Here is a 27,949-nt window from a genome sequence, read left to right as displayed (position 1 = left end):
ATTCAGATTTCATCATGAAAAGCTAGTATTACTTCTAAAAAGTCTTCGAAATCTCCTAAATGGAACTGTAATTTTCCATTGGCCTTTGTAGACAATAAAAATCAGGGCATGCTTTTGTGCACTAGGGCACTAAACACACAGTCAAGCATTCCAGCTATTAAGTCAGTATTAATGGATTAAAAGCATTACATGCAGTGATTGAGCACTCATTTTCAATATTGCTTTAAAACCTAAGGGTCTTCACAAATACAGAGACACAAACAACCTTTTTTCCCGTAATGTTCTGATCATTATTATAACAACATCATCAACGAGGGGGAAATTAGGACATGTTTTAGTTTGAAGTATGCCTCAATTAAGTTGGAGCATTATGCATTTTGCCCTCTGGCCACATTTTAAATTGAAGAGTTCAACTAGCCACAATTGAGTTTTCATCAGCTTGCTTTTGTGATTCATGTGTAATCCCAAAACCTAGTGAACTGCCTCACTGCATGCTAATTTAATTGAAGCTGTCTATCTATCTTGTTTAGAATTTTTTTATTTTGTATTCTTTCTATAATTATTTGAATATTTTTCTTTAAATAATATCTTTAAATGTTTAGGCAGTCGTGTCACCAGTGTGTGTGGTCAGAGGCTATGACCTTTGGATTCATCTTTTTTTCCAAGAATCTAATGGAAACTCAGTGGTGGCTGGTTGAGCGCCTTAGTATAAAATGCACCCAGAGGGGGCGAAACATAATCTTAATAATTATGCTTGCTACCTTTTGGAGCAGGCCTCCTGTGATGTCTTAAAATACTGTGTTGACAGACAGCTCAGTAGGGTTTGACACTGCAAATGTGTGCAAATGTGTACATGAGAGGCAAGTTACCTGTGGATCCAACTCAGGTCCACTCATGAAAGTCAGAACACCAGATTGTTGTTATGTTGGGGATTAGATGCCTGTTTCTGCAGATAAGAGGAAGAATGAGAGAACTGGAACAACAGGTCCCCCCCCCCACCCCATCGCTTTCACAGCGTGCTCTGGGCATGCTCAGTGGAATCTCGCGTTAAACGCCTGTGTGCTTTTGTTGTCTCTGTGTCGCTCATCCTAGTGCCTGCAGAATGCCCCTCTCTCCCCCTCCTTCTCTCTTTCTCTCTCTCTCCCTCTCCCTCCCCCCTCCATCTCCTCTCCTCTCACCGCACATTAGCCAGCCAACACCGTGGCGAGATGCTCGTGAAGAGGAGAGCTGCGGTGAACACCTGGTACTCCGGGCGACTCCAGAGCAGGGGTGTCTGTTTTGACCCTTTTCCTCTTCCAGTGTCCTGAATCAAACACTGTCCCACATCTAACTGGACTTTCTCTCATCAGATCTGAGAGTAGAATCTCCCGACTGGCTCAGAGACTCAACCAGAGGCAGAGCGATGCTGCGCTGATTAAGGATTTCAGACCCCTCTTCCTCCTCTCTGGCGCTGCGGGAAGCTCTCAGAGCTTGGACAGGTGAGTTGAGAATCGCTTTCACTCTCGTCCGTCCGCAGTCTCTTACTTCAAGTGTACTTTTCCTCACAGTTCGATTCCCCTCTTAAGTGCTTCTAAAATTACCCATCACCCCCCTGCTGCTTCCCACAGGTGCTTCTCAGTCATCCAGGCAGCTGCATTTTCATTTTTTGATTGGCCTTATTGTATTCAAGGCATAACCGTAGAGCACCACTCTGATTTGACCTCTCACTTTGCTCGCTTGAATACTCAGTGGTGTCAGAGGCTTCACTCTGGCACTGCAGAGTGCAATATTATTAGTGCACTGAGTAGGTGTTTGCACACTCAAAACTGCGCACAAGAAAAAAAAACAAGGACACTGCCTTTATGTCATGTCTGACAGGATTATGGAGCGCTGAGATGAGAAATACCACATTGATCCCCTTCGGTTCCATAGCTTTTAAGGGGAATGTCAATTAAGGACAAATTCGATGTAATTGCAAGATTATTATTATTATTTTTTTTTTTTTTCAATAATGAGGACTTCAAGTTCTCTTTTTTTTTAACAGCATGTTTTTTTATGCTCTGTTCAGACAGTGTGTACTTGCACCAGATGTTTTGACAAATGTTTCAGATCTTGTCTTTTATTCAGGCATTTATATGAATTGTTTTCACATGTCATGGAGTGATTGATGGTGTTCAGAGTATTCTTTCACAAATTGATACATTTTTGGGATGTAGCAAAACATATGTATTACATATGTTCGGCCATTTTTTTTTTTTTTTTTTTTTTATAAATTGGATTCTCTCAACAGCTACTATAAATTCACTGTCTATACATACTGTTATTCTTAGCTCAGAATTAATTGATTTCCTGGAGGATTTCATTATAGTATAAGAACACTGAGGATATCCTTGATAACCAGATTATGTTGTCCTGCAGTGATGGCCAATGATATCTCACGACCAATTCATAGATATTTCGCAAGGTAGCAAATTTATACAAATATAATTTGTATGATTTCTGTAAGGATTGATTCTGTAGATTTAAGGACAGGGTTAGGGGTAGTCTTTCATACAAATTTGCCACCTCATAATATATGTAAGATTTTCCACAAATCATACAAATTAATGCTAGTGATGTTGTATTTAGCCACCTAGTAAAGTATCTACGAATTGCGGTTAGGTCAATTTGGCCTGGCTGCCATAGTTAATTAAATTGTTTTGGATCACTGAGTGATATCAGTTTTGATATTGAGTAATGATGCCATGAAATGAGTTTTTCTTTTTTTTAGGGGTCATATGATGCGATTTAAATTTTTCCTTTCTCTTTGGAGTGTTACAAGCTCTTGGTGCATAAAGAAGATCTGTAAAGTTGCAAAGACTAAAGTCTCAAATCCAAAGAGATATTCTTTATAAAATTTAATAGTCGACTACACCCCCCCCACATCTCCATGTCACATTGTGGAAAATTTGCAGAACACCACCCAAATGTTCATAAAAAAAAGTAGCATAACTTTCTCACTGTTGCTGCACCCGCCATGTTGTCGAGATGCTGTGTTTTGTTGTGAAAGCAAAGCTACTTTATTTGGCCTTCCAAAAGAGGACACAACTAAAAAATCAGTGGTTAAGTTGTATTCTGTTCTGGAACAGTTCAACCCAAATATTCAGATGTGTGCAGCACATTATACAGAGGATGAGGACTGTTTCCTCTGAGAGTAGCCTACAAAATGGAGTCTGTTTCTATAAAGTGGGGCAATTTCACAGTCTGGCGCTTCTGACTCACAGTCTGTAAGTATGGTTTCATATTTAAAGAATTTGCTACAAATGATTCAAACGAGAGTTTTAAACAGTGTAAAGTAGTGCTTGTTGTTTGTCGTTTCTCCGATCACAAATGCAGACATGGTTTTATGTTTATGCAGCGCGATGCGTAATGTGTAGAAAGACAGTGTGAGTAATTATAATTATGACAGTTTATACTGTTTTTTTTTTATTGTTTTTGTCCTGTCGCACCGGTGTTCTGATAAATAATGCTACATACCAGATTGGTAGGGGGTGTAACATTTCCATCACACGCTTGAGGTATTTGTCCAATCACAATGCACTGGATAGCTGGCCAATCAGCTTTTCAGAACAATAAGCTTTGTAAAAATCGACAAGTTTCAGAAAGGCAGGGCATAGATGAGCAGCAATAATGTACATTATGTGGAAAATAATGTGTTTTTTGAACCTTCAACCGCATAAACACATAGCATTACACCAAATAATGTTTATTTTAGCAACGTCATATGACCCCTTTAAAATCTTTTGAAGGAATTAAGTTTATGCCTATGAAATCTCTTATGCTCAAAGGTTTTTTTATCTGATACAGAAATAGTAACATCGTGAAATATTTAAAATAGCTGTTTCAATTTTAATATATTTTAAAATGTAATTGATTCATGTGAAGGCAAAGCTGAATTTTCATCAGTTCTTACTCTTCAGTGTCACATGATAAAATAAAAGCAGATTCACTGCTCAAGGAACCTTTCTTATTAGTTTAAAACAGTTATTTTTTTGGAAACAGTGATAAATTTTTTTCAGGATTTTTTCAATAATCAAATTCAGAATAACAGCATTGATTTGAAATAGAAATCTTTTGTAACACTGTAAATGTCACTTTTGATAAATTGAATGCATTCTTGCTGAATAAAAGCATTAATTTCTGTAAAAAAAAAAAAAAAAACATTATGAAAATGTAGTGTAGATATCAGAAAAGTTTATTTAGATGTCACATATTTGCTTTTTCTTTTCAAAATAAAATACCTGTGCATATGCAGTTATTTTGCAGGTAGTTTTTTGCTTGAGCTGAGGAATTAATGACTATCCAGTGGCCAGGCCATCTGTCACCAAGACACTGCTGACTCAGATATTAGTCATAAATTGCATACCGAAACACATGCTATTAATTTATTTTGAGAGCACCCCCTTAACAGCACTGATGTAACAGTCCACACCTAAATGTGTTTTGTCTGTTCTCTTTCCCTTCTCAACTCCACAGGAACTTCTCCATTAGTATGACCCAACAGATGCAGAACCTGCAGCTGACGCAGACTAAGAAGGGGGCAGGTCCCGCCTCCCCGAGTGCTGCCAAGCGCCTCTACCGAAACCTCTCAGAGAAGCTCAAGGGAAGCCACTCCTCCTTTGAGGATGTCTACTTTTTTGGTCGATCTGATCGGATCCGTAAAGTATCTGTGAGTATCTTAATGTTTTTTTTTTAATTAATCAATAATTCACCATTTTTCTTACAGTAAAAAGCTGACATTAGCCAACATTTACATTAATAAACTGTATAATCAATTGATATTAACATTCACTTGACCTTACACATGACATGCTTAAAACTGGAGTGACATTTCGGATGCCCATGAGACTGTCAGCGCTGTGCCATGCTCTCAGAGCTTACACAAATGTCACTGATTATATACGACTAGGTCTAGCAATCCTCTTGTTGACTCAAGTGCCCAAATACATCTTTCACCCTCGCTGCCTGCATATGTTTTCATACATGGATTTAACTCACAATTGAAGAGCAGAAACTCAACTGCTAAGAAACTCAGAAACTATGAATTCACATTTGAATTATTCATTTATTATTGCATTAAATTGATCGGGGTACTAGTAGTTTCTGGTGCATGCCTGGTTAAAGATCTGTGCTACTAATCGTATGGTTGTAGGTCAAACCCATGAGAAATCATCTATTGGCAATCTGTGCTCTTTTTTTCATGTTGTCTGAGTGAGGTGCAAAGGTGCAATAGGGGGACTGTTCCTGTAACAAATTTTCTGCAAATTACAGTGTATAAAAAGTTCTGTTAAATGACTACTTAGAGTATCATGAGTGCCGCTGCTTACCTTCAAACCGTTTTTTCTCCTCACAGAACTTTCAGAGCAGTGAGGCTCTGTTTGAGGCTGTCGAACAGCAGGACCTGGATGCCGTACAGATCCTGCTGTTTCAGTACACAGCTGATGAACTGGACCTCAACACTCCCAACAGTGAAGGTCTGACACCTCTGGACATCTCCATCATGACCAACAACGTCCCCATAGCCAAACTGCTACTCAAAGCTGGAGGGAAGGAGAGCCCTCACTGTGAGTATGCATATTTAACAGCGATGAGCTTCAAACAGTCAAGTCCTTCAGTGTGTCTAATGTGTTTCATTATTAAAGAGCCATTCTTGAGGTTTAAAATGTAATTTGACTGGAGTGAATCAATTAATTAATCTAGCCCTTTATGAACATTTGTCACGGTGGTGTCACAATATCACCTTGTTTGGACGTTGTTCTCCGTTTGCCTGTCTGTCATCATGTTTACCGATTTGATTTCTTCATTACGTTCAGCTGTGTTTTCATTCTCATCTCGTTTGTCTTTCTTTTTAAGTCCTGTGTCTAAAACAAAACATTTTGAAATACTAGCATTTTCTTAGTAATTTATATATATATATATATATATATATATATATATATATATATATATATATATATATATAGATAGATATATAGATATAGATAGATAGATAGATAGATTGTATTTGATTTAATGTATTAAGTCTTGTGTCCCCTCATTAAATGTCAGCTGTTGCATATTGATATATAAAATATATATTCCAAATGAATACAGTACTGTATACTATACTAGAATACTAGTTCTACATACATATATAGGCGCACACACACACACATATACACAAACATATGCACACAAACATAGTATGTAGTATTCATTGTATTAACACTTAAACACACTGTGTGATTTAAATATTTAAATTGTATAAAATTAAATTAAGTGGTTTAAAAAGTCAGTTTAGCAATAAAATATCTACATTTATTAATTTAATATTAAACAGTTGTAGTTCTAAATAGTCTCTCTCTCTCTCTCTCTACATATATATATATATATATATATATATATATACAGTTCAATTTAATAAAACTTAGTCACATTTGATAAAATGTTTCAGTTTTACAGTTAATATCACAGTAATACAATAAAATCTCTTTTACAGAAGCAGTAATTCTGTGTTTTTGGCTGAATTAAATTAAATTAGGCATTTTATTTACTATTAACATTTAAATTTGTATTACTTTGATTTTATTACTTATTATCTTAGGTTACTTTTGTATGTTTTGCTTATCTTCACATTTTCATCCCTAAGGAACAGAAGTGCATTCTATGCAGTTTCTTCACCATCAAAAGGTTTTTCTTGTGTCACACGCTCCTGTTTGGCTTTGGTGACCAAAAGCAGATGCTCTGTAATTGGACAAGCTGTTTAGAATGAAGCTGACGATAAACAGACTGAGCCGAAGTGAGTGTTTGGCACTTTGCTTTAGGGGCTCGTGTAATAATCGCCTCCAAGTAGGAATACTAGAATAAACTTTTCCATGAAAGCTGCCATAAGCACGCATAATTTTACTTTAAACATCTACTGACATCTGTCGTGACCACTAATGAGTTAATGAATTATGTAATTATGTAATATTTTGGTAATAACATTGTACAGTGTCACATACTGTACGCTTATAATAAAACAATCATTGTTGTCATTCATGCATATTTTTTAACATTCATATAAAAATAGTTGTGACAACCTGGGTCCGGATATCAGGTTTTAATGCATCAAGAACAGATCTGTTAAAAATATCTGCGCCCATTGCCCTTGGAATAATCAACAGCATATTCAGTCCATGAGTCTATTGTAACAGTAGAACAGGTGTTTCTTACCTTGAAAGACGTGAAAAAAAAGTCCTCCAGTCCACAGTGCAATCATGAAAAAGCTGAATGTTGTCTGCGACCTAACAGGGAGTAGTGTACTGCAGTCTGAGCAAGGCCGGGGTGGGGTAGACAGCACACGGCATCCCTCACAAAAATCTTAACAAGGTTTGTCGTTTAATGGTTTGACTTTTCCAATTATGCATGTAACAGGAGGCAATTATACAAAGTGATTTATTGTACCCGGGCTACAGTTAAATTTCAAAACAGTTCATCGTGGCAAAATCCAATCCTTGTAAACAAACAGAAAACAAACATTGCCGTATTTTCCCCTCCTGGGCTTTGGGATTTATATTTATGTCAAGCCAGAAGTGTCAAGTAAATCAATCAGCCAGACGCCTGACAGTTTAGGGGGCTGACCGAAGACTGATGTTAAAGCATGTTTATGGACAGGACTGGGGCCCATAATGCCTATATTTAGGGAAGTCCCGACAATGCCAACTGTGTGTGACAGTGCAATGTCTGCCGACTTGCCCATTAATTTATAGTTTGTTCAATTAACCGCATGTAGTAGCCAGATGTCAATCTTCAGAGCACAGGAAATTGCACCTCAAGGCTGCTAATATCAACCTTTTCCACTGTGCCCTGAACCCCCGTGTAAGACCGGCTAGGTTAGACCCTCTTTTTTTGAGTTGACAACACACACTTTATCATCTCCCCCGGAGAGCTCCCGTCTCCAGGGGTTCGGGCTGGGCCAGTGAAAGAGGGTTTCTTCAGCCATGTATTTATTTGTTTATTTTGCTGTCATGGTCTATGAGTAAGACTCTGAAAGAAAATGCAGTCGTATTCACAGCCCATGAGGAGGTCTGGTCAGGCAGTATTCATTTTACCATGACAAATCTATATGGCCAAACACAGTCCTGTGTGTTCCAGACGACCGTAGAGTACATTCATCCACACTGCTATGCTGACACATGGAGTGTGAGCTGGGAGAATTAATGGTAGTGTAATGGGCTTCCTGTCATTTCAATCAGGACTTTTATTTTTGGTTCATGTAAGTTGGAGATACATGTCATTTTCACATTACAGTTTTGATTATAAACAAGTTTGCATGCGAAAACTTTTATGCCCTGCCTAAACTGATATTTTTTTTTTAATTTTTTTTGTGACAACAATTTTACTTGTTTTTTAATACTTTTTTTGTTTTGTTTTGTTTTTTGGATATGGAGCGTAATGCTTCATTAGGTTTCCAGAAAGTAAATGTCCTAGTCATTGTCTCCATAGAGAAATTGATTTTCGGCAGTAACGCATAAACCCTTCGAGATAGAGCTACCACGAGGCAGTTAAATTATGATTCATTCTTCTGTTGAATCCACAAGTGTGAATTAAATATTATTTCAGAAACTCACTACTCATAATAATTGTATCTGTCTCTTATTTTGAAGTTTATCTAGCTTTTTTGTATCTTTGTTTCTGTTTTGTTATTCTGATTGTATTTCTTATGGTTTATTGATTTGTCATGTGCTGGTTTTGCTTACTGGTTTATGTGGTTATGTGTTTGGTCTGGTTATGTAGTTGTTCATTATTGAATGTTTGATATGTTCTTGTTGGCCTTCTTGCTGAGTTTTGATGAGTTAATTTTCTGTGTAAACCATGCTCTGTTTATTTGGTTCTGCTTTGTTTGATTTTTGATTCATTTTATATTTTTTTATTTTATTATTATAGCTCAAAAACCTACACTACTCACTCCTCAAGAGAGAAAGAACAAATATAAATTTGAAAACAAATTTCTACTCCCTACACTCTCAAAATGCATATATATTTTGCAACAAACTCAAAATATATTGTTTTTACAACTAAAACTATAAAGTCATTATATATTGTACTATAGTTTTTGTATTACGTCAATCTCAATGTGTCATGGAATGATAGCTTCATTTCCTTATAAATAATTTTAAGTATGCAGTCTAGTGACTGTTTTCGGGTAATTTAGCTTCCAGTCGAATTGTAATGTTGTGTTCATCTCCGAGCTGGTTGGTTTGGTTCAAGGCTTAAAAAACTCTTTGATGGAAAAACCTTTTTACTGCCCACAGAGGAAATTCTAGTACATAGGCCACTGAAAAAATGGGTGACCAGTGTTGTGCTCTATTGTACAAGAGCTTGAATGTGTATTTAATTTTCATTTCAGAGAACCTGTATTTTTTACACTATACAGGTTTGAAGTAACACATTTTGACTTTACACCTCACTTTTAAACTGAGATACAAGGTTGCCCAGAAGCTAAAAAAGAAAAAAATCATACATTTTGTAATCATACAAAAGTATCATTACCAGACCTCTGTGTTGTGTTTCAGTTGTCAGTTTGGAGAGCAGAGATGCCCATCTCTCAGCGCTGGTGCAGGAAGCCCAAAGGAGAGCCAGCGACCTGTCCACCCAGGTTATGAGAGAAAGTCTCAGCCTGGAAACATCTGACAAGGAAAAACAGCTCAAAGCTTGGGAGTGGAGATGCAAACTCTACAAGCGCATGCGCACGGGATTCGAGCATGCACGTAAGTTAAACCTGAGACTGCTACTGTTGTCTAACCTTTCAGGGAGAGGAAAGGTCATTCATATGTTAAGATACAATACAATTACACAGAAAACTAGCCTTTTTTAATATCAGTCCTGTCTAATCTATCACTATCTGCTGAAAGGTCATCTATTCCTGTTAACTTTATTAGAATGTGAATACTCTTCAAACAAGCCACTATGATCATTTGGCCCACTGATATTAATATCAGGTTGATTGGCCTGAAATGACTCTTGAGCTGGGAACACACAAGATAGTTCCTCTCACCCTCCTGTCATATTGATTTCTTGTTAAATCAGGTGAGTTTCGTTGGCTTCTCTTTGTAAACAACCTCAAGTGAAAGCAGCCGCGATAAATCAGCATCGCTTTGTCACAGAAGTTTTGCCAAGAAATACTCAGCGGTATCTCTGAAAAGGATTTTAGGTAACACAAGAGCACCATTAGCTGTACAATATGAAGGTGCTAACAAGAAGATGGAGTCACAAACAGCTTGCATGTGCAAATAAAGTGGGTATAGAAAAAAATAATCCCCCTTTACTTTAAAAAAAGAAAGCAGAATTTGCATGAGCAACTTGAATTCAACAAGATATCTGCGTTGAAAAATTGTCTACCCTCAGGCATAATGGATTCCTGTTGAAATGAGTGGATTTCACCCCTTTTTGCAGTTCTCCACTGCTGTTGGATTCCCCTTGGGCAGACAGTGGCTCCATTTACACTGACAGCAGGTCAACAGAAAAGCAATAAACCGATATTACATTCCACCTCTGAAGGACAATAAGATGTCTATTTAAAGGTTTAAGCAATTTCAAACTTTATTTTCATTAATTGTGAAAATAAATTGTAAGTCGAGCCACTTTTGTGTGCAGACACTCAAACACTTCAATTGATCTTTCTAACGGAAATCGCCCCAAAAACATAGCTATCGTTGCTGAGCTGGGCTGGCTGAGATGCTCAAACAGAGCAGAACGTGTTTTGATGTCGGAACAATGTTTATACTTGCGGGGAATCAACCTGACAATGGATTACTTTGCATAATAAGTCACACATCATAATAATTAAACATCACCTGTATTTATGGTTATTTAATTACCAACAGTTATTGTACTCCCCACCCTAAAAGCACAATGCAAGCTATGTGCAAGTTCTGCTATGTGACCTTTGAACTGGCTCTTTCAGGACCACCGGAGGCTCCGTTGATGGTGCGTCTGAGTGTGACCGGCAGCACGTCTCTCACTGTTAGCTTTCAGGAACCTGCCAGCATGAACTCGGCTGTAGTGACCAAATACAAAGGTCAGTGCAGCCATTTGTCTGTATTACAGACACATATACCTGATTGCATTGAGAAAGGGTGTTTTTTTTTTTAATTAAATTGTTATTACAGTGGGTATAACAACTGTATGAAAGGGGTGGAGAAGAGGTGTTTTATTACTTTTATTGGCAGTTTACAGTTGCAGTTTCTCTTAATTTCAAAAGATGATTAACAGGTGAACAAACCCATGGACTTAAATTAAAGGAAAATCACAAGTCATATCTAGGCATCTGAATATTATTTAGAGAGTTGGAGATATGTATCAGTGCACAGCCACTGTAAATCCCCCTTAGGAACCATCTAGAGCATCTTAGCAATGACCCACAGCAGCCTAGCAATATGCATGGACGAAAACCACTCACATTTTCTAATATAAATATCTAGTTATTAAAACTATGATGTTGTTTTAGCTGAAATTTCTGTAGTTTATGATGTCATGGTCCTGTTTCATTCTGTCGTATTTTGGTTCTTTAGATTCACTCATTTATTGATGTTCTCAGCTTTTAACTCTGTATAATGTATGATGGCGTTTATTGCAGTGGAATGGAGCTGTCTGAAGGACTTCTCTTTATTAGCCGGAGAGCTGATCCTCGAAAATCTGCAGTCCCTGAAACACACAATAACAGGTCTTACCACGGTGAGCTCAAATTACTTTGTAGACTTTACTGTTATCCAGAGATAGATGCTTCGAGTCACTGTGTTTTCTCAGAATAACATATCATCGTCTCTTGTGCACTTGTAGGCACAAACACAAAGATTATTGTCTGGTCTATATGTCTGCTGTCAGTTATGTGTTATTTTATGTCCACAGAACTCCACTGGTAGTACAGCTTGTTATAAGTAAATTATGTCTTAGATATTTTTTTTTCGTGTTTGTTACAGGGTAGACAATACTACGTTCAAGTGTCTGCCTACAATATGAAAGGCTGGGGTCCGGCACAACTCTCTCAACCTCCCTCTGCTGTTCCCTCCAGTAAGTTCTGAAGAGCAGCCACAGTTGTTAAAGGAGCTGTATGTAAGAAATCTATTTTAATTAATCATAAAATGGCCCTGATGTGTCACTAGACATTAAGAAAACATGTTCATTTCATATACGTATATCACTGACAACAGTAGTCCGGCCAGGATATTGTCATTTAAAAAGTGGACTTGCAGCCCTCAACTGATGTTGTTGTTGTCATTTTGTGTTTTGGCCTGACGCGCCTCCCTCCTCCTATCTACCAATCACGAAGTCAGTAGTGTTTCGGGATCCGTGTTGCCAGCTTTGCTGTAACTTACTCTAACTCCAGTCGGATAAAAATGTCTGTTACTAAATTAAAAATGACCTCGTTATAATTCTGAAATTCGTCGTGACAAAGTCCGAAATAAAACCAGAATTTGTATTGGAGATGTTTTTGAACGATGGAGACGGCTGAAAACGGAGAAGAATTTGAACACAGACGCCAACGTTGCTAATTTTCTCCTGGACAGGTAAGATTCATCTATGCTTGGCTAGCTTGTACTTGATGTCGATGGACATTTGATATATTAATGACAGTCGAACAAAGTTAGGCATGTTTGTGCAAAGTAAAATAACGTTAGCTCACATGGACGTATGCTAAGCAATGCATTACAGTAGCCCGTTTTTCTGTCATTATGCTGAGAAGCTGAGGAAAACAACATTAGCACGCCCATTATGGCAATTTGAAACGTAATTGAGACAGTAGCCTAATGTTACCTCAGTAAAAATGATTCGTCATTTCTTCTTCACGTATATCATGGACCAAGTTACACATGCTGAAAGTTGACCTTTATGACCATTGCTAATGTAATTTAGTTACTATAACAATATTTTCTGATGGAACTGAAAACAACCCTGTGATAGCCATTGGTGATATTGAATTTGGCCCGCATTACAATTGCTGTGGAAAATGTTTTGGTTATTTGTTAGCGTACTTATTACAAAAACTTTAGTACTTGTAAATCGATTTTTTTTTGTTATTGAAAAAAAAGGAATTTTTATTTTGTTGTTTATATGTTTTTTGTTTTGTTTTACTATTATCTTTTTTTTTCTCAAATTTTTTTATTGTAATTGTATTTATATGTTAAAAAAAGAAATCAAATCAAAAACGCTTATCTCTTCAGCTATTATGGCCCCAGCACCTCAACACCCAGTAAGAGAAACTTGAAGAAGCACCACCTGACTGCACCATCACTTTCCAGTATCGTATGTGCATCATCTGAAACACTTTCAAATCGGTCAGTAGTCAGTACCACTTTTATTTCTTTTTTTTATTTTCATTGCATATTTTGAAACAATTTGGGTCTTAAACAGCTACACCATTTACAGAGAGGACCTGTCGCCTATTGAGGAAAGACTGGAAGATGATGAGCGCACCATGGATGCCTCTGAGGTTCTGGAGGAAAGGTAGATAAAGCCTCTCAGGCTTCCTAATATGCCAAATGATAAGAAATGTTTTGTAAGTAAAAATGTACTTAAAAAAAAAAATCTTTGTGACCTCTGTATTGTTTTTGTTTTTAGTCTACAGAACATGAGCATCCAGGATGCTGAAACCCAGGTCATGAATGAGCAGGAGATAAATGATCTAATGAACAGTGTGTAAGTTCCACTGGGTTTTACTGAACATTGAGTAACAAGATGTTCTGCTTTGTATTAACAAATATAATTTTCTATCACATTTGCCAGAATTGATTGGGGGGACAGTGAAGGTGTTAGTAATGAGGAGATTGAAGCAGATGACAGTGAAGATGAGGACTATGTCCCTCGTATTTGTATTCGGTATGTTAACATTGGATCCTCTAAGATTATGCACAATACATTATCGAACATTGATTCAATTAAATATGTAAACATAAAAATAAAAGATGTAAGATTTTTTTATATTTTCTGGTCCCTGTAGTATCTCAAAGATAACCCCGTCTTTGTATATGCCATTTTTATTTTATTCATCTGATTGGATATCTATCTGTAAATGATATATACAGTATATATCTTTCATGTCTTTAGGTTGGGTGGAGCATTGCAGGCACCACCATGCATTGATAATCTGCCTGTGATAGATGCCAGTGAGACAGTACATGACATCCCGGATGTAGAGCCTCCATCAGTCACCTTACCTACACTTCAACAACCTGGCTTTCCTGATACACTGGAGGTCATGACTGAAGATGACCTAATCGGGAAACGGGCCTCCATCACTTATGAGGACTGTTTGAGGCAGCTTGCAACATTACTTGTGCTTCCGGTCCAAAAGTGCCCATACACATGTGACGTCAGTAAAATGGAGTGTCAGTGTCGCCCTCCATTTGAAGTTTCCATTACACGCAGGGGTACTGCAAGCATCATGGAATGGGTATGTGTTGTAATCATACTACATTGCAAATAAGTGTAGATCGGTGTTGGAGGCAATGTCAATACGTTGACAGTGGTTTTGTGAAACTCAATCAAGCTTCCTGAGTTGTAGTTTCCACTTAGTGGAAGCAATTCTATGTTTGTATTTGATAATGCTAAATAGCCTAAGTTGTGTCCCATTTATTGTCAGACCTGCCTTGTTGGCCACACTGTATGGAGATGGAGCTCACAGCCCACTTTGAGGTACGGGATGCTAGCAGGGGACTTTATGTTGGCAAGCAACATACTACTCTCCGGAAGCAACTACGCCAAAGTCTCGCTTCTGTTCCAGTTTATGAACATGGGGATGGTGGACCGTAGTTCATTTTTCACAATTCAGGACACATACGGTGTAGACACTGTGAAGGAGTTTTGGGAAGAGAGGAGGGCTGAGGCAATAAATCGGCTAAAAGACAGAGATGTGGTAATAGTAGGTAATGTACATTTTTTATTCATTTATGCTACAGAATGTTAAGATGTAAATTTTATGTTCTGTGTTAATCATTGATTCTTGTTTACAAATTGAATAGCGGATGGAATAATGGACAGTCCTGGACATTGCGCCCAGTACTGTACATACACTGCCATGGAGAACGAATCCAGGGAAATCATCTCTGTCATCACTGTGGACAAAAGGGAGACTGGGCGAAATTCTGTGATCATGGAAAGAGAGGCATTTGTGCGGACAGTCGACACTCTTTTGAATGAAGTGAAACTAGTAGAGGTCTGCACTGATGCCCATGTCCAGATCTCCGCACTAATGAGTAAGTTGCCACTGAAATTTTGCGTTACTTGTAGAATTACAACAACTTTTTTGGAGGGGTGGGGGGACCATTACTGTACTAATTATACATATTATTTTTTCAAATAAGACAAAGGAAAGTACAAAGACCTTGGGCTGCAGCACAGCTTGGATATGTGGCATGGGGCCAAGAATTTGGCAAAAAGGATCCATGCTGTAAGTTCAGCTGTCATTACTATGGCTTCCTTTTCTGCATGGCAATCTACCCTAATTTGAGCGGTGTAATCATGATAACTGTTATGTCTATCCCAGGCTTCACAGGTCAAGGGTCAGTCCAGTTTGAGCAGTTGGCTAAAAGACATTGTCAACCACTTTTGGTGGTGCTGCAAAACAGCAGATTCTTACCAAGAGTTCCTTGTAAGTTGATATGGTTTGAAAAATAGTTGTCATCTAAAAATAATATGCAAAACTAACATGCAGACTTATTAGACATGCCTTGCTGGTAAAGAGAATAAGTTAGGATGGTTCGTTGATGTTGGATATTTGTTGATTCAGTAGCTAACCAGACATATGCTATACACTCGGAAGACATCCAAGACGTATGGCTACATCCCAGAACTGCAAGCTATGATCCTTCAAAAGAGATTAGCTGGTAAGGGGATGCCCAGACGGAGGACACTACGACCTGATGACCCCAGAAGGTACGGCCCACTTCCCCCTGTGCCGGCACCAACCATTGAGGAACTCCTGCACACCCAAGTCAGGAGAGGTCTTGGTAGGTTGAATGCAAATTTATTTATTTTGCACCTTGGGCTACATGCCACACACTACGTCAGATGTTATGCATAACACTTCCAAGTTTGAAATAAACTAACTTCAGGTTGTATTTTGCTCTCCTCAGTGTCAACATTCCAGACTAAAGACCTGTGAAGCCCAGTTTCCAGAGCCTCACAACCCTGACCATCTTCATGGCCATGTAAACTTTTGTGTCACAAGCTGCTTATCAACAATTTCTAAAATTTTAACAGTACAGAGCAGCTGAGTCTAGTTTTCTATTTATACTGTGTAACATTTATCATTATACCATTTTATATACTGTTTCTCTACATTGTAAAAAGCATAGTATTGTTATTATAAATAAACTTTTTTTATTGAAAAAATGAGGAAGGCTCTTTACAAACAAACAAACCAAAAAACTGAACAAATCAAAAAACAATTAGTAAAACTATATATACAACAATAAATAACTTGAATTTAACTGTTCACGTTAGAATGGTATCAAATGGTGGGTACAAAGCCAGTGTACTGGCCTTGGGGGTCAGGGTATTTGTCCCTTATTTTCCATATACAGCAGCTGGGAATAACACGACGGTTACCCAGACCCAGTGACCCATGCTGCCAAAAGATGTATTGACGATAAGCAGCATACCTAAATTGTCTGTTATCATCTCCTGGCTCTATAACTTCAGCTACCACCAACATATCATTTCTGTAATCTCTGTGAATACGCAAATAACCATCTTCCAGACAATACAGATCAAAATGTGCCAATTTGCTGATGCAGTAGTCAGGCCCCTGGCCACAGCATTTCCTTTCAGCGTCTGTGGCCATTTCCCTGCAGTTCCCACAGGTGCACCATGGAAGAGCAGCGTTAGGTGGGGTTGTGCTGTCCAATTGAGGAAGTGCATCAAAAACTAATCCAGGATTCCGGGAGAAGACCTGGGTTGCTAGTGCTCGTAGCCTCACTTCACTCATGCACTGAATGAGTGCCTAAGTAAACAAACCATAATAGAAAATGTGTTATTTACATTTGATTAAAAATAACAAAGATGCTAACATTGATTCAAATGGTGGCTACTTATCACAAGCCATAATTTTACTAGAATCTATCAATTGTGTAGCTAGCATATTCTGGAAACAAACCTCTGTCCGGACCCTTCGGTCAATTTGGATCATCTGAACTCTGTTCTCTTCCTCTGCATCTCTGCCTCCTTTCCCTTTCCTTCCTCTGCTGCCAACTCCAGTACTTGGACCTGCATTATCTCCTCTTCCACCTCTCTGACCTCTTCCACCTCTCTGGCCTCTTCCACCCCTCTGGCCTCTTCCACCTCTCTGGCCTCTTCCACCTGGTGCAGGGCCCACACTCTCTCCTTTTCCACCTGAAACATCTGCACTCTCTCTTCCAGCTCTCTGGCCTCTTCCACCTGGTCCATCTCCTCCCTCTAAATTCTCTCCTTCTCTCTGCTCTTTGTCTCCTGGACCAAGACCTGCACGCTCTACTCTTGTCCCTCTCCCCTTTGCTCTTCTTTTCCTTTGTCTGCGCCTCCTCTCGCCTTCCCAGCTCTCATCAGCCTCACTTAGGACAGCGGGCACCTCATAACTGAGGTCTAAATCAGGCTGCAACAAGTGAGAGCAGTACAAGTGCTAACTCAAAATAAACATTCTCTACCTTTTAGGCTATGTACTATATTAGTATTGATTTGGAAGCACTACAGTAGGTACAATTCCAAGGAAAAAATACTTTTTCTAATGTCCATAACACTAATGAAAAGCACAGTGTAGCCTATGATGTGAAAAATTTGGGCCATTTGGAACGTTTTGTAGCCTACTTGTTTTTCATGCAAGTTCTACAGCCAAAAATAATAGAATGTCATGTAATCCTTCACATCACATATTTTAGCGTTACGGACGTGCTGCAGGGTAAGTAAAATAAAAATAAAAAATACAGCTGGCCACTTTCACTTATATCATCAGCTAATTGAATAACTGTATCTTTGATATTGGTTACACAGTGACAGGCTTGTGCTTGTATTTACATTAATGACAGATAAATAACGTTACAAGTTAGACTAACAGTTACCATTCTGTCTGTCACATACGAGCATACATGTTTACGATTATACTGTCACATACGAGCATAAATCTTTACGATTATACTGTCACATACGAGCATACATATTTACGATTATAATGTCACATACGAGCATAAATCTTTACGATTATACTGTCACATACGAGCATAAATCTTTACGATTATACAGTCACATACGAGCATACATCTTTACGATTATATTTAACTAATGACAATTAGTAAAATTTTTAAATACATAATTACTTATCAAAATATCTCTCATGAAGCATAAACATAATTAACAGAAAACGGAAAAACTTACTGTGTACGTCTGTTCGTCACCTGCCATTGGAAGCTCGATGAAGCAGCCTACGTTTCTGCTGAATCCTGCAGCTTATCTGGCAACCTCGAGTCAGGGGGGAGGGGGAGGGGATACACCGCTCTGCAGTATTTTTATAGTGACTGCAGTACCAGTTTAGGCCACAATCCTACACACGGTTCCTTTAAGTACCACAATAAAGGATAATTTATAAAAAAGCATACTACAGCTTCAAACACCACTGACTGGAAAGTTCTCAAAGCTTTGAGCTTTGCGTCAGCATAGTTTTGTGCTTCTAATTCAACTATTATGTCAGATAAAAGGAAAGAAAATTATATTGATTTTAGCCAACATCCTTGGATATAGGACTGCGCTATTATTTAACAATCTGGCCTTGAGTTTAAGCTTTCAAATAAGCACTGCAAAGAAAAACAAACTGACAAGTGTTGCGTCAGTAACAAATCCAGCATTATAAAACTGCATGTACGCAATACAGACACCGAGACAGCTATAGTTTTTTTTATACTCATTATAATACATTGCATTCAATTGACCCTCTCTTGATAACGTGTTGCTGTTCAGTAAGTCCCCCAACACTGTTTCACCATACTTTTGGATTGTTTTGGAGTATTTTTAAGCCTCGTTCACACCAAGAACGATAACTAAAGATAACTATAAAGATAACGATATTAGCGTCCAGCCGTCCACACCAGCGAACGATATCGTCTGTTTATTCTGAGCGCACGTGCGTCTGCCGCTTTAAATCCTCGAGCTCGTTATAGCAATAGCAGGGTGGATTCTGATTGGATGTCAATATTTGTATCATTCATCAGCTGGAAAAAAATCGTTCTGAAAATGATTCCGACGATACCATTTCTCTATGCCTTAATCGTTATAGTTGTAGTGTGGACTCTGCTATTCTTTAATATTGAGAACGATATTTAGAACTATATCTTTATTGTTATCTTTATAATTATCGTGCTTGGTGTGAACGGGCCTTAAGACTTTTAAGCGTTTGCAGGACCATCTGACTGAATCAAATTAAATGTTTTTTTTTTTTTTTGACATCTATAACATGTCACAAATCTAAAGCTGAGTCTTGTGTGATATTGCTCTCTGTTAGACTGGAAGGACTGCGATGGGAGAGAAAGCAAGAGGAGAGGACACATTGAGGCTATGGAGAGGCTGTTACAGCAGGTTCGAGCCACACACCAGCACTACTGCTGTGGAGGTACACACACATACAGATCACTCGTATTGATTCACATAGATACACAAAGTGTAAGAACACTATCTCTCATTCACACAAATATTCACAAATGCTCCTTTTTTAGCTTCCTGGGAATTTCATTTATATAATTTTTTAGAAAAAGGAGATTGAGAAATGAGCAGTTATGTGACGTAGCAAGGCTCTGGAGCACATGGGATGTCTCTTGTGAGAAACTTTAGTGGATTTACATCAACGTCTGTGTAAGATACATGTAAGAGATCAAAATGTTATGTTCAAAATGTGTTTATTTTTATACTTTTATTCAGAAAAGGTGCCTTCAATAGACAAGATGTTTAATTTGATTTGAATATTTTTGTTTAAAATAAATGATGTTCTCTCAAACTTTCTATTCATTAAATAATCCTAATTACAAAATGTCATGGTTTCCACAAAATATTAAGCAGCACAACTGTTTTTTACACACACACACACACACACACACACACACACACACACCCGCACACAAAAAAGTTTCTTTAGTACCAGTTCAGCATATCAGAATGATTTCTGAAGGATCATGTGACATTGAAGACTGGAGTAATGACTACTGAAAATTCAGCTTTGGCATGACAGGGATGAATTACAAATTTTAATATATTAAAACAGTTATTTAAATTGTAATACTATTTCACAAAATGACTGTTTTTGTGAGAATAAGAGATTTCAAAAACATAAAAAACTGTACATACTTTTGAGCATTAATGTGTTTTAAACATTTCAGGTTTATGAGCTTGGGTTGATTAAACAATTATACTCCCAATGGTCAACATCCCCATTTGTCTTAGAGCAACATATTTATGGTCCCTGATATCAAACTGGTCCTGCCTTCAGAGCATCATAAATCGCCACAGTAGCGTAGGTGTATTCAATTAGGTTTGAAAGTTTTGGTAATATCTCTGCTCTCCCATGTGAGCTTGAAAACCTATTACACTGTAAATGGTTCAAAACATTGGGAATCACATACCTGCTGCATTGTGATCAGTGGTGCGGGGAAATATTTTAAACCAGTGATTCTATACAGTCCAGTCACGAACCAATATTCATTAATAGTTAACACAGAGGTCAAGTCTGTAGTAGACTTCATCTCCAAAATGATAAAAAAAAAATTCAAATGTTGATTACAGTTCTGTGATGCCTCTTTTTTGAAAGTTGTGTGATGTTTCTTGTTTGGTCTTATTGCTTGTTTTTTTCTTCTTCATTTTTTCATTTATACTTATATCTTTAAATCTATTATATATATCTGGAGAATTTCACAATGGAATTAATATTTTATATTCATTTAATTTTTTTCTATAAGTGTATACATTCTTTATAATTTTCTAATAAATGTCTAATATTTTGTTAAATTGGTTTAATTTATTTACATTTTTTGCTGCATTCATTCTCATTTGAATTTAGAGCAATGCTTTCATTATCGTGATTTTAGACTGCTTTGTAAAACTCACCAGATGACATCATCCTCATAATCTCAGTTTTTTGCTCAGCTGGTGCTCTTTTATTTGCTTTTTTATTGTGTTCGGCCTTTGCCTCGTCGGTCTCTCATAATGCTCTCACTCTTTCTCATCGTCTCTCTCTCTGCCTATTTCTCCCTAACATCCACCCATCGGCCCACTCACCAGAAATCTCTCCCTACCATCATCCTTTCGTCTTCTAAGTCCACACTTCTTCCAGTAGATTAACTCCGTATTAAAGTGACTAAATGAAGCATGGTCAAAGTGTTTTGACTCAAGTATGGTCATCCAGAGCAGCATGAATACGCTCTCTCAGCATTCCTGCTGCCTGCCCTCCTACACTCTGCACGCAAGAGGTGAGGCCGGGGAGGAGGACATGTAAATAAATAATGTTTTAATACATTTATCCATTTTAGATTTTAACATCTATGTGTCAAACATGTCATCCGTATAGTGCAGCACTGTAAATCATAGGACTCGAGCACAAACACCTTTAAAACGAGGCTTGCTGGACGTATCGTGAAGCATACAGTCTGCTTTGGCCTCAGGCCCACCCTCTAACCCAGAGGCCGGCCGTCGAGGTATAGACGAACGCTGTTCCTGGTGCTGACAGTGCTGCACTGCTCACAAACAGTAACTTCATTAGGCAGCTATGCAGCCGGCCACAAGCAGGAGGGGGGTGAGCAAAAAAACGGCATCACTCATCTGTTTAGAAGTCAACCCTAATGATGTCAGAGAGACGGCTGCCAGCGTCGCAAATGAATTTATTTAATTGATTCTACAAGAAAAACACTGAATGATGTGGAAAGCAGAAAACTATGCAAAAATAACTCATCTGTCTTTGTCCATTTTAATTTAGAGAGAATGTGGGTATGTACATTGCCAAAAGCATTTTCTTCATCAGTCTGTCTTGTTTTTCAGTAAAAATGTTGAAATATCTTTAAAAACCACATAAATTAAAAACTAAAAAAATGTAATAGTTTGAATATAAGAACATATAAATATCCTTAAGTACAAAATATCAACATTAATTTATTTAAAATATTTGACGTAATATATTCAGGATAGTAAAAACTAAAAAAAAAAAAAATTATAATTAAAATTATATTATATATAATTATTATATATATATACAGTGGGGATCGAAAGTTTGGGCACCCCTTGCAGAATCTGTGAAAATATGAGTAATTTTCAAAAAATAAGAGAGATCATACTAAATGCATGTTATTTTTTTTAGTACTGTCCTGAGTAAGATATTGTACATAAAAGATATTAACATTCAGTCCACAAGACAAAAGAATTGCTGAAATTATTAAAAATAACCCCACTCAAAAGTTTGGGAACCCTTGATTCTTAGTACTGTGTTCTGTTACCTGATGATCTTAGACTGTCTTTCTGTTTTGTGATGGTTGTGCATGAGTCCCTTGTTTGTTCTGGACAGTTAAACTGAGCAGAGTTCTTCAGAAAAATCTTTAAGGTCCTGCAGATTCTTCAGTTTTCCAGCATCTTTGCATATCAGAACAAACAAGGGACTCATGCACAACCATCACAAAACAGAAAGACAGTTGAGGATCATCAGGTAACAGCACACAGTATTAAGAACCAAGGGTTCCCAAACTTTTGAGTAGGGTTATTTTAATAATTTCAGCAATTTTTTTGGTCTTGTGGACTAAATGTTAATATCTTTCATGTACAATATCTTACTCAGGACAGTACTAAATAAAAAATAACATGCATTTAGTATGAGCTCTCTTATTTTTTTGAAAATTAATCATATTTTCACAGATTCTGCAAGGGATGCCCAAACTTTCGATCCCCTCTCTCTCTCTCTCTCTCTCTATATATATATATATATATATATATATATATATATATATATATATATATATATATATAATTTTTTTTTTTTAAATAAACCTCAAAATATATATTGTTTAATTTTTCTTACCACACTGTCAGAGACATAAAGTATTCACAGAAGCGAAGTGCAAACAATTAAAGAATGAGCAAGCAAGAATACATTTCTTAATATATTCATCTAGTTCTAAGAACATTTAGAGATATTTCCTGTGTGCATTATGTGTCCCCATATTAATTTTTGGAGCAATGGTGTTCGAAAATAAATCTGCAAAATTAATCCGCATCAGTACAATGACACCACTATAAAAACCACTCTGACAAAAAAATGCAGCTTGTTTAAGCAGAGGTTATCTTAATTTATGATGTGTATATGTGGAGCTGAGAGGTTGCTCTGAAGCCAAGGTGTGTGTGTGTGTGTGTGTGTGTCATGCACACAGCTCCCAGTGTTCCTGCATGAGACACAGCAACACCCACACGCACAGCGCAATCGCTCACACGCACACCTCCGCCACTGCTATGTAAGCGCTTTCTGTCAACGAGGGCCTGGAAAGTCTGGCCACGATCGTTATGGATGATCTCGCTCGCTCTCGTATGTTGAAAAGGGTCCGTTGACCCCCGCTAAATTAGTTAGAAAATGAAGAATGCTACCCGCGCTCGCCGTCTCTCCGGCTCTCACTAACCTCATTTCATGGTTGCACTCACTGTGCGGTAGACAGATGGATTGCCAAGTCATTAATCAAAGGCGATCCATTTTTTTTCTTTTTGCTTTCATAAATGAAAATGCATTTCTTTATTTATTTATTGTGACAGTTTGGCGGCACAGGAGGCCAATGCACTCATGTCTTATAATCTGCTTGTCAAAGCCAGTTAACCTTTTGAGGGAGAAATAAATACAAATTCTGCTCTCAACTTATCAACACGTGCAGTGGCTCTGTTTGCGGACACTGGAAACTACCACTAATCTTAACATTTAAAACAAAATGTTAAAACGGATTTAATGTGTTCCCAAAGTGGATAATTATGTTCTTACTCCTACTTGTTGTGATGCAAAAATTGCAGTTGACATCCAAACCTTGAAAACTGGTTGTGATATTCCAGCATATGCAATCAAAGTTTACTTTTTTTCAATAGGGATGTAATTGTCATGAGATTCCAGTAAGATTCCGTGTTGCAGTTATGAGGTTACGTTATGTCATTATCTCGCCAAGCAGGAAACCATTAGTGTGTGCATTTAATCACGTACTGTTAACAGTGCCACGGTAGGGTCAAAGGGGCCAGGGGTTAATCTTCTTAAGGGACTTTTAAGACACATTATTCCTTGAGGAGTTTGATAGTGATTTTCAAACGGAAAATCTGCCTTCCTACCTCCCTTCTTTAGCCCCTCCGGTGGAGACATTGAGACTAGAGTTAGCGTGATTGCTCTCACAGAGACTCACTCACTCGCTCTGATGGCCACTTTCACGTTGTAAACAGCTTCTCAGCCAAATGGATTGTTCCGTCTGCCCTGCTGTTTACACGGGGGGCAATTACGTGATGCTTAATTTCATGAAAACAGGGACGTCTGAAGATTGGCATCGCTGAAATGTGGGCTGATATGGCTGCACTTGAAGCTGGAGATACGCAGCTGAAATGTTCCAGATAACCAGTTTGTCGGTGGCCTGGGTTACTCCCCCGGACCCTCACTTACACTTACGCACTGAGACTCTTTCACCCAGTCTGTCTTCAAAGTGCTCTACGTTTATTCCTTCATTCAGCATGTTGTTTTGCTCTTTACAATGATTTTTTTGTCTTGATGACAACAGGGATTTCAAGTGACTGGGAAATGTTAATCTCCAGAGGATGACCAAAACTACATGGCTTATACTCAATAAATCACTGGGTTTTCTTAACAACTAGTCAATCTTAAGGAAGTCAGAATGAATCAGTGAATCAGAGTAACTTGCAGATAAATAAGATGATTTTCACACAGTTTTTCCATTGTAGGTCTCTCACACTATTTTGAGTCTCCCATAGGAATCTACCAAGTGTATATATTTTGTTGTTTTTACCTGTTTGTTCATCTTGCCTCGTCTTTTCCCCTAGACACATCAAAGTTGCCGAATCCAAGTCGTAAACAGTCAGTGTCCCGGAGCCTGAAACACCTTTTTCACTCCTCTACTAAATTTGTCAAGACTCTAAAAAGGTGGTATGAGCATATGACAGAAAATAGGTGGCACTTTGCCACGAAAAGTTTACATATTTTTGTCAAATTAGTTTTATTTCAGAATTAAAGGCAAAAATAGTTATTGCTAGATTGTTGTGCTATTAGATATGTTCATGAAAGTACATTTAAGCACTTCTTTATTTGTAGCCCTTTCCACCTCAGGTGGTCTTGACCTTTTTCCGCTGAATCCAGCAGTCAAAGTCAAACGTCATAATTTTTAAAGAATATTTTGAAAAATTTATTAAGTATATTTATAATGCATATATTTATAATTATAATTTATTGTGATATTAAAAAAAAAAAAAATTCACATTTTAATGGCAAAATATATTTTGCCTATTTAATTTGAATGTTTATGCAACATTTATTGCTGTCTAGGGTTTTTAAGGGATTTAACAATATTTTGACATGCAAAAACATCAGTTGTTTCTACAGTGAATAGAAAATAAAACTTATAATTGTATAAGGTGTTTTGGTGTTTCTGCTAATGAATATATTTAAAATATAAATGTAATATTTTATTTGCTTCCTGTAAGGTTAACAATCAACATTATCTTAACTTTAAGAAATTCATATCACTAAATATTTCCAGAAATAAAAGGCCCCCTCTTTACGAGTTTCAGGCCCTATATTGTATTCTATTCTTGGAAAGTGCCAAGCATTATAGGATTAACATTCTAGCTGAATATATGAATTCGTCTTGTTCTGAATATGTTCTCTTGGCTGTTTTTTTTTTCTTTCAGGGGAGTTTATATAGCATCAGTATTTTACCATAAAGACAGTCTGCTAGTGACTAATGAGGATCAGATCCCCATAGTGGAGGTGGAAGACTCATACAGCAGCTCCCTCATGCAGGACTTTCTGTGGTTTACCAAGGTATGTAAAAACATACAGTCAACCGCGACATTAAGCAGCGGAGAGGTCAGGAGAGAAACGACGCTAAAGTAACGTGCGTTCTGTTAACACTGAACTGAAACATACATTTTCGGTGTTTTCATTACACATCTCTTTGACAAGTATCAATATTTTTGTTGGTTTCTTCCAAATGCAGCCCGTGGTCAGCTTAGCGTCCTAAATATATTCTGTCAAAGTGAACAGTCACCACACTTTTGACGTTAGGCCGCACATTTGTAATTAGCCCATCATTACAAGGCTAAAGTGGTGTGATGCAAAAAGCAGAGAGAGCCTTAGCAGAATATAGCTCTTTGTTTGATGGCCAAATACTTCTAGATTTTATGGTGAGATTGGAGGTAATGTTATACTCATGGAACGAACCTTGCAGCATTTCAAGCGCTCAAGTCCACATCCAAATGTTTATTTTACAACTTGTCTCCTAATATGCAATTAAAAATGAAAGTTCGTCAAGGCAAATTTTGATGTTGGCTTGATAAACCTTGTCTCCCAGTTTAAAATAGTTTGAAGGTTAAACGGGCAGGCACACGGTTTCTTCTTTACAAATGATGGACTTTTCTGTCTAAAGCACTTTATAGCAGAGATATCGCCTAACTGAAGATAAAGCACTCTGGCATTCATGACTTTGAATGATGTCGAGGAATTAGGTAAATAGCTTCCTCTTACTTTAAAAGTGCACGCGTGTGTTTATTTTGCAGCTGTCCTGTATGTGGGAAGACGTCCGGTGGCTGAGACAGAGCCTGGCAGTCTCCACCTCTTCCTCTTCCACTCTGCAGTCCAGACAGAAGATGCTGGCGGCCGCGGGCCAACTGCAGGTTTGCCAGCCCGCGATGAGCCTTGCTAACAATTTATCACTATAATGGGATTTGATCTCAGTACAAATTGAAATTGGGTTGGATAATCTCTTATGTGGGACTCTTAGCAGAGTGTGCGTCTGTGTTTGAGCATATTTTAAATTGCATAACAATTATTTTGGCCTACATGTTCTACTTACCGTATTTTCCGGACTATAAGTCAGACTTTTTTTCATAGTTTGGCTGGTCCTGCGACTTATAGTCAGGTGCGACTTATTTATCAAAATAAATTTGACATGAACAAAGAGAAATTAACTAAGAGAAATGAACCAAGTTTAAACAGACGGTAGTGTTTTCTCTTGGTTATTGGTTCTAAATAAATGCGACTTATAGTCCAGTGCGACTTATATATGTTTTTTTTCCCCATTATGACGTATTTTTGGAATGATGCAACTTATAGTCCGAAAAATACTGTAACAGTTTTTTTAGTACAATAATGTGTAAATTTTTTAGTTACACTAAAATATTTTATTATATTCTGTATGATTATTATCGGTTCCATGGTGGTTTCAATGTCACAACCCCAAAAAAACTATTGTCTTGTAGTGGACACCGTGCACAGCATCATAGCATTATATTCTTCTCCATTTCTTTCTTTTCTTTCTCCAAACAGAATCTTCTGGGCACTCACAATTTGGGAAGAGTCCATTATGAGCCTATTAAAGACCGTCATGGGAATGTCCTGCTTTTGACAGTGAGGGAGATGGATAGCCTTTATTCCTTTTTCAATGGGAAGTGGATGCAGGTATCCAAACTGCAGAGTCAGAGGAAGTCTCTTTCCACTCCTGAGGAACCATATGCCCTGGACATCCTCCTCATAACCATTCAGGTAAATACAGCTCTGTCTTGACTCAAATGTCAACTCTTGCATGGTTTAATCTACAGACTTTAATGATACCTCAAATAATCAGAATCAGAAAGAGCTTTATTTTCAAGTACAGTATGTTTGCACATACAAGGATTTTGTTCTGGTGACAGAAGCTTCCAGTACACAGAGACAGCAACGAACAAATAATAA

At 37.6% G+C, this 27,949-nt stretch overlaps 3 protein-coding genes across 6 annotated transcripts in view; 2 read left to right on the top strand and 1 right to left on the bottom strand.

The window, feature by feature from the left end:
• The window catches only part of LOC113073763 (ankyrin repeat and fibronectin type-III domain-containing protein 1-like), a 75,444-nt gene that overhangs the window by 33,945 nt on the left and 13,550 nt on the right, over positions 1–27,949 (top strand). The window contains exons 8-19 of the mRNA XM_026246516.1: positions 1,350–1,478; positions 4,495–4,687; positions 5,372–5,582; positions 9,555–9,749; positions 10,946–11,059; positions 11,618–11,715; positions 11,961–12,051; positions 19,505–19,612; positions 25,045–25,144; positions 25,909–26,041; positions 26,776–26,892; positions 27,545–27,760. Coding sequence (XP_026102301.1) covers positions 1,350–1,478; positions 4,495–4,687; positions 5,372–5,582; positions 9,555–9,749; positions 10,946–11,059; positions 11,618–11,715; positions 11,961–12,051; positions 19,505–19,612; positions 25,045–25,144; positions 25,909–26,041; positions 26,776–26,892; positions 27,545–27,760 — 1,705 coding nt within the window. The remainder of the gene's footprint in view (positions 1–1,349; positions 1,479–4,494; positions 4,688–5,371; positions 5,583–9,554; positions 9,750–10,945; positions 11,060–11,617; positions 11,716–11,960; positions 12,052–19,504; positions 19,613–25,044; positions 25,145–25,908; positions 26,042–26,775; positions 26,893–27,544; positions 27,761–27,949) is intronic.
• Positions 12,082–16,371, top strand: LOC113073764 (uncharacterized). 4 transcript variants are annotated; one of them, XM_026246519.1, is made up of 12 exons: positions 12,082–12,548; positions 13,203–13,316; positions 13,408–13,485; positions 13,600–13,677; positions 13,765–13,857; positions 14,086–14,431; positions 14,621–14,903; positions 15,000–15,233; positions 15,342–15,427; positions 15,524–15,628; positions 15,800–15,986; positions 16,113–16,371. In XM_026246519.1, the coding sequence occupies exons 3-12, from the start codon at positions 13,457–13,459 to the stop codon at positions 16,139–16,141; spliced, it is 1,470 nt and encodes a 489-aa protein (XP_026102304.1). In that variant the 5' UTR covers positions 12,082–12,548; positions 13,203–13,316; positions 13,408–13,456; the 3' UTR covers positions 16,142–16,371. The 4 variants fall into 4 exon arrangements, with proteins under 4 accessions (XP_026102304.1, XP_026102302.1, XP_026102303.1 ...); XM_026246517.1 differs by having other exon boundaries at positions 15,770–15,986; XM_026246518.1 differs by having other exon boundaries at positions 13,393–13,485; positions 15,770–15,986.
• LOC113073765 (uncharacterized) lies at positions 16,361–18,566 on the bottom strand. Its single transcript, XM_026246521.1, has 3 exons — positions 18,385–18,566; positions 17,135–17,608; positions 16,361–16,981 (listed from the first exon to the last, which is right to left on the bottom strand). Exons 1-3 carry the CDS (start codon positions 18,409–18,411, stop codon positions 16,490–16,492), a joined length of 993 nt encoding a protein of 330 aa, XP_026102306.1. The 5' UTR covers positions 18,412–18,566; the 3' UTR covers positions 16,361–16,489.

The sequence above is a fragment of the Carassius auratus genome, unplaced genomic scaffold (assembly GCF_003368295.1).
Source record: "Carassius auratus strain Wakin unplaced genomic scaffold, ASM336829v1 scaf_tig00012847, whole genome shotgun sequence".
Taxonomy (NCBI): domain Eukaryota; kingdom Metazoa; phylum Chordata; class Actinopteri; order Cypriniformes; family Cyprinidae; genus Carassius; species Carassius auratus.
Note: the sequence above shows the minus strand (reverse complement) of the source record. Positions and strands in the feature narration are given on the sequence as shown.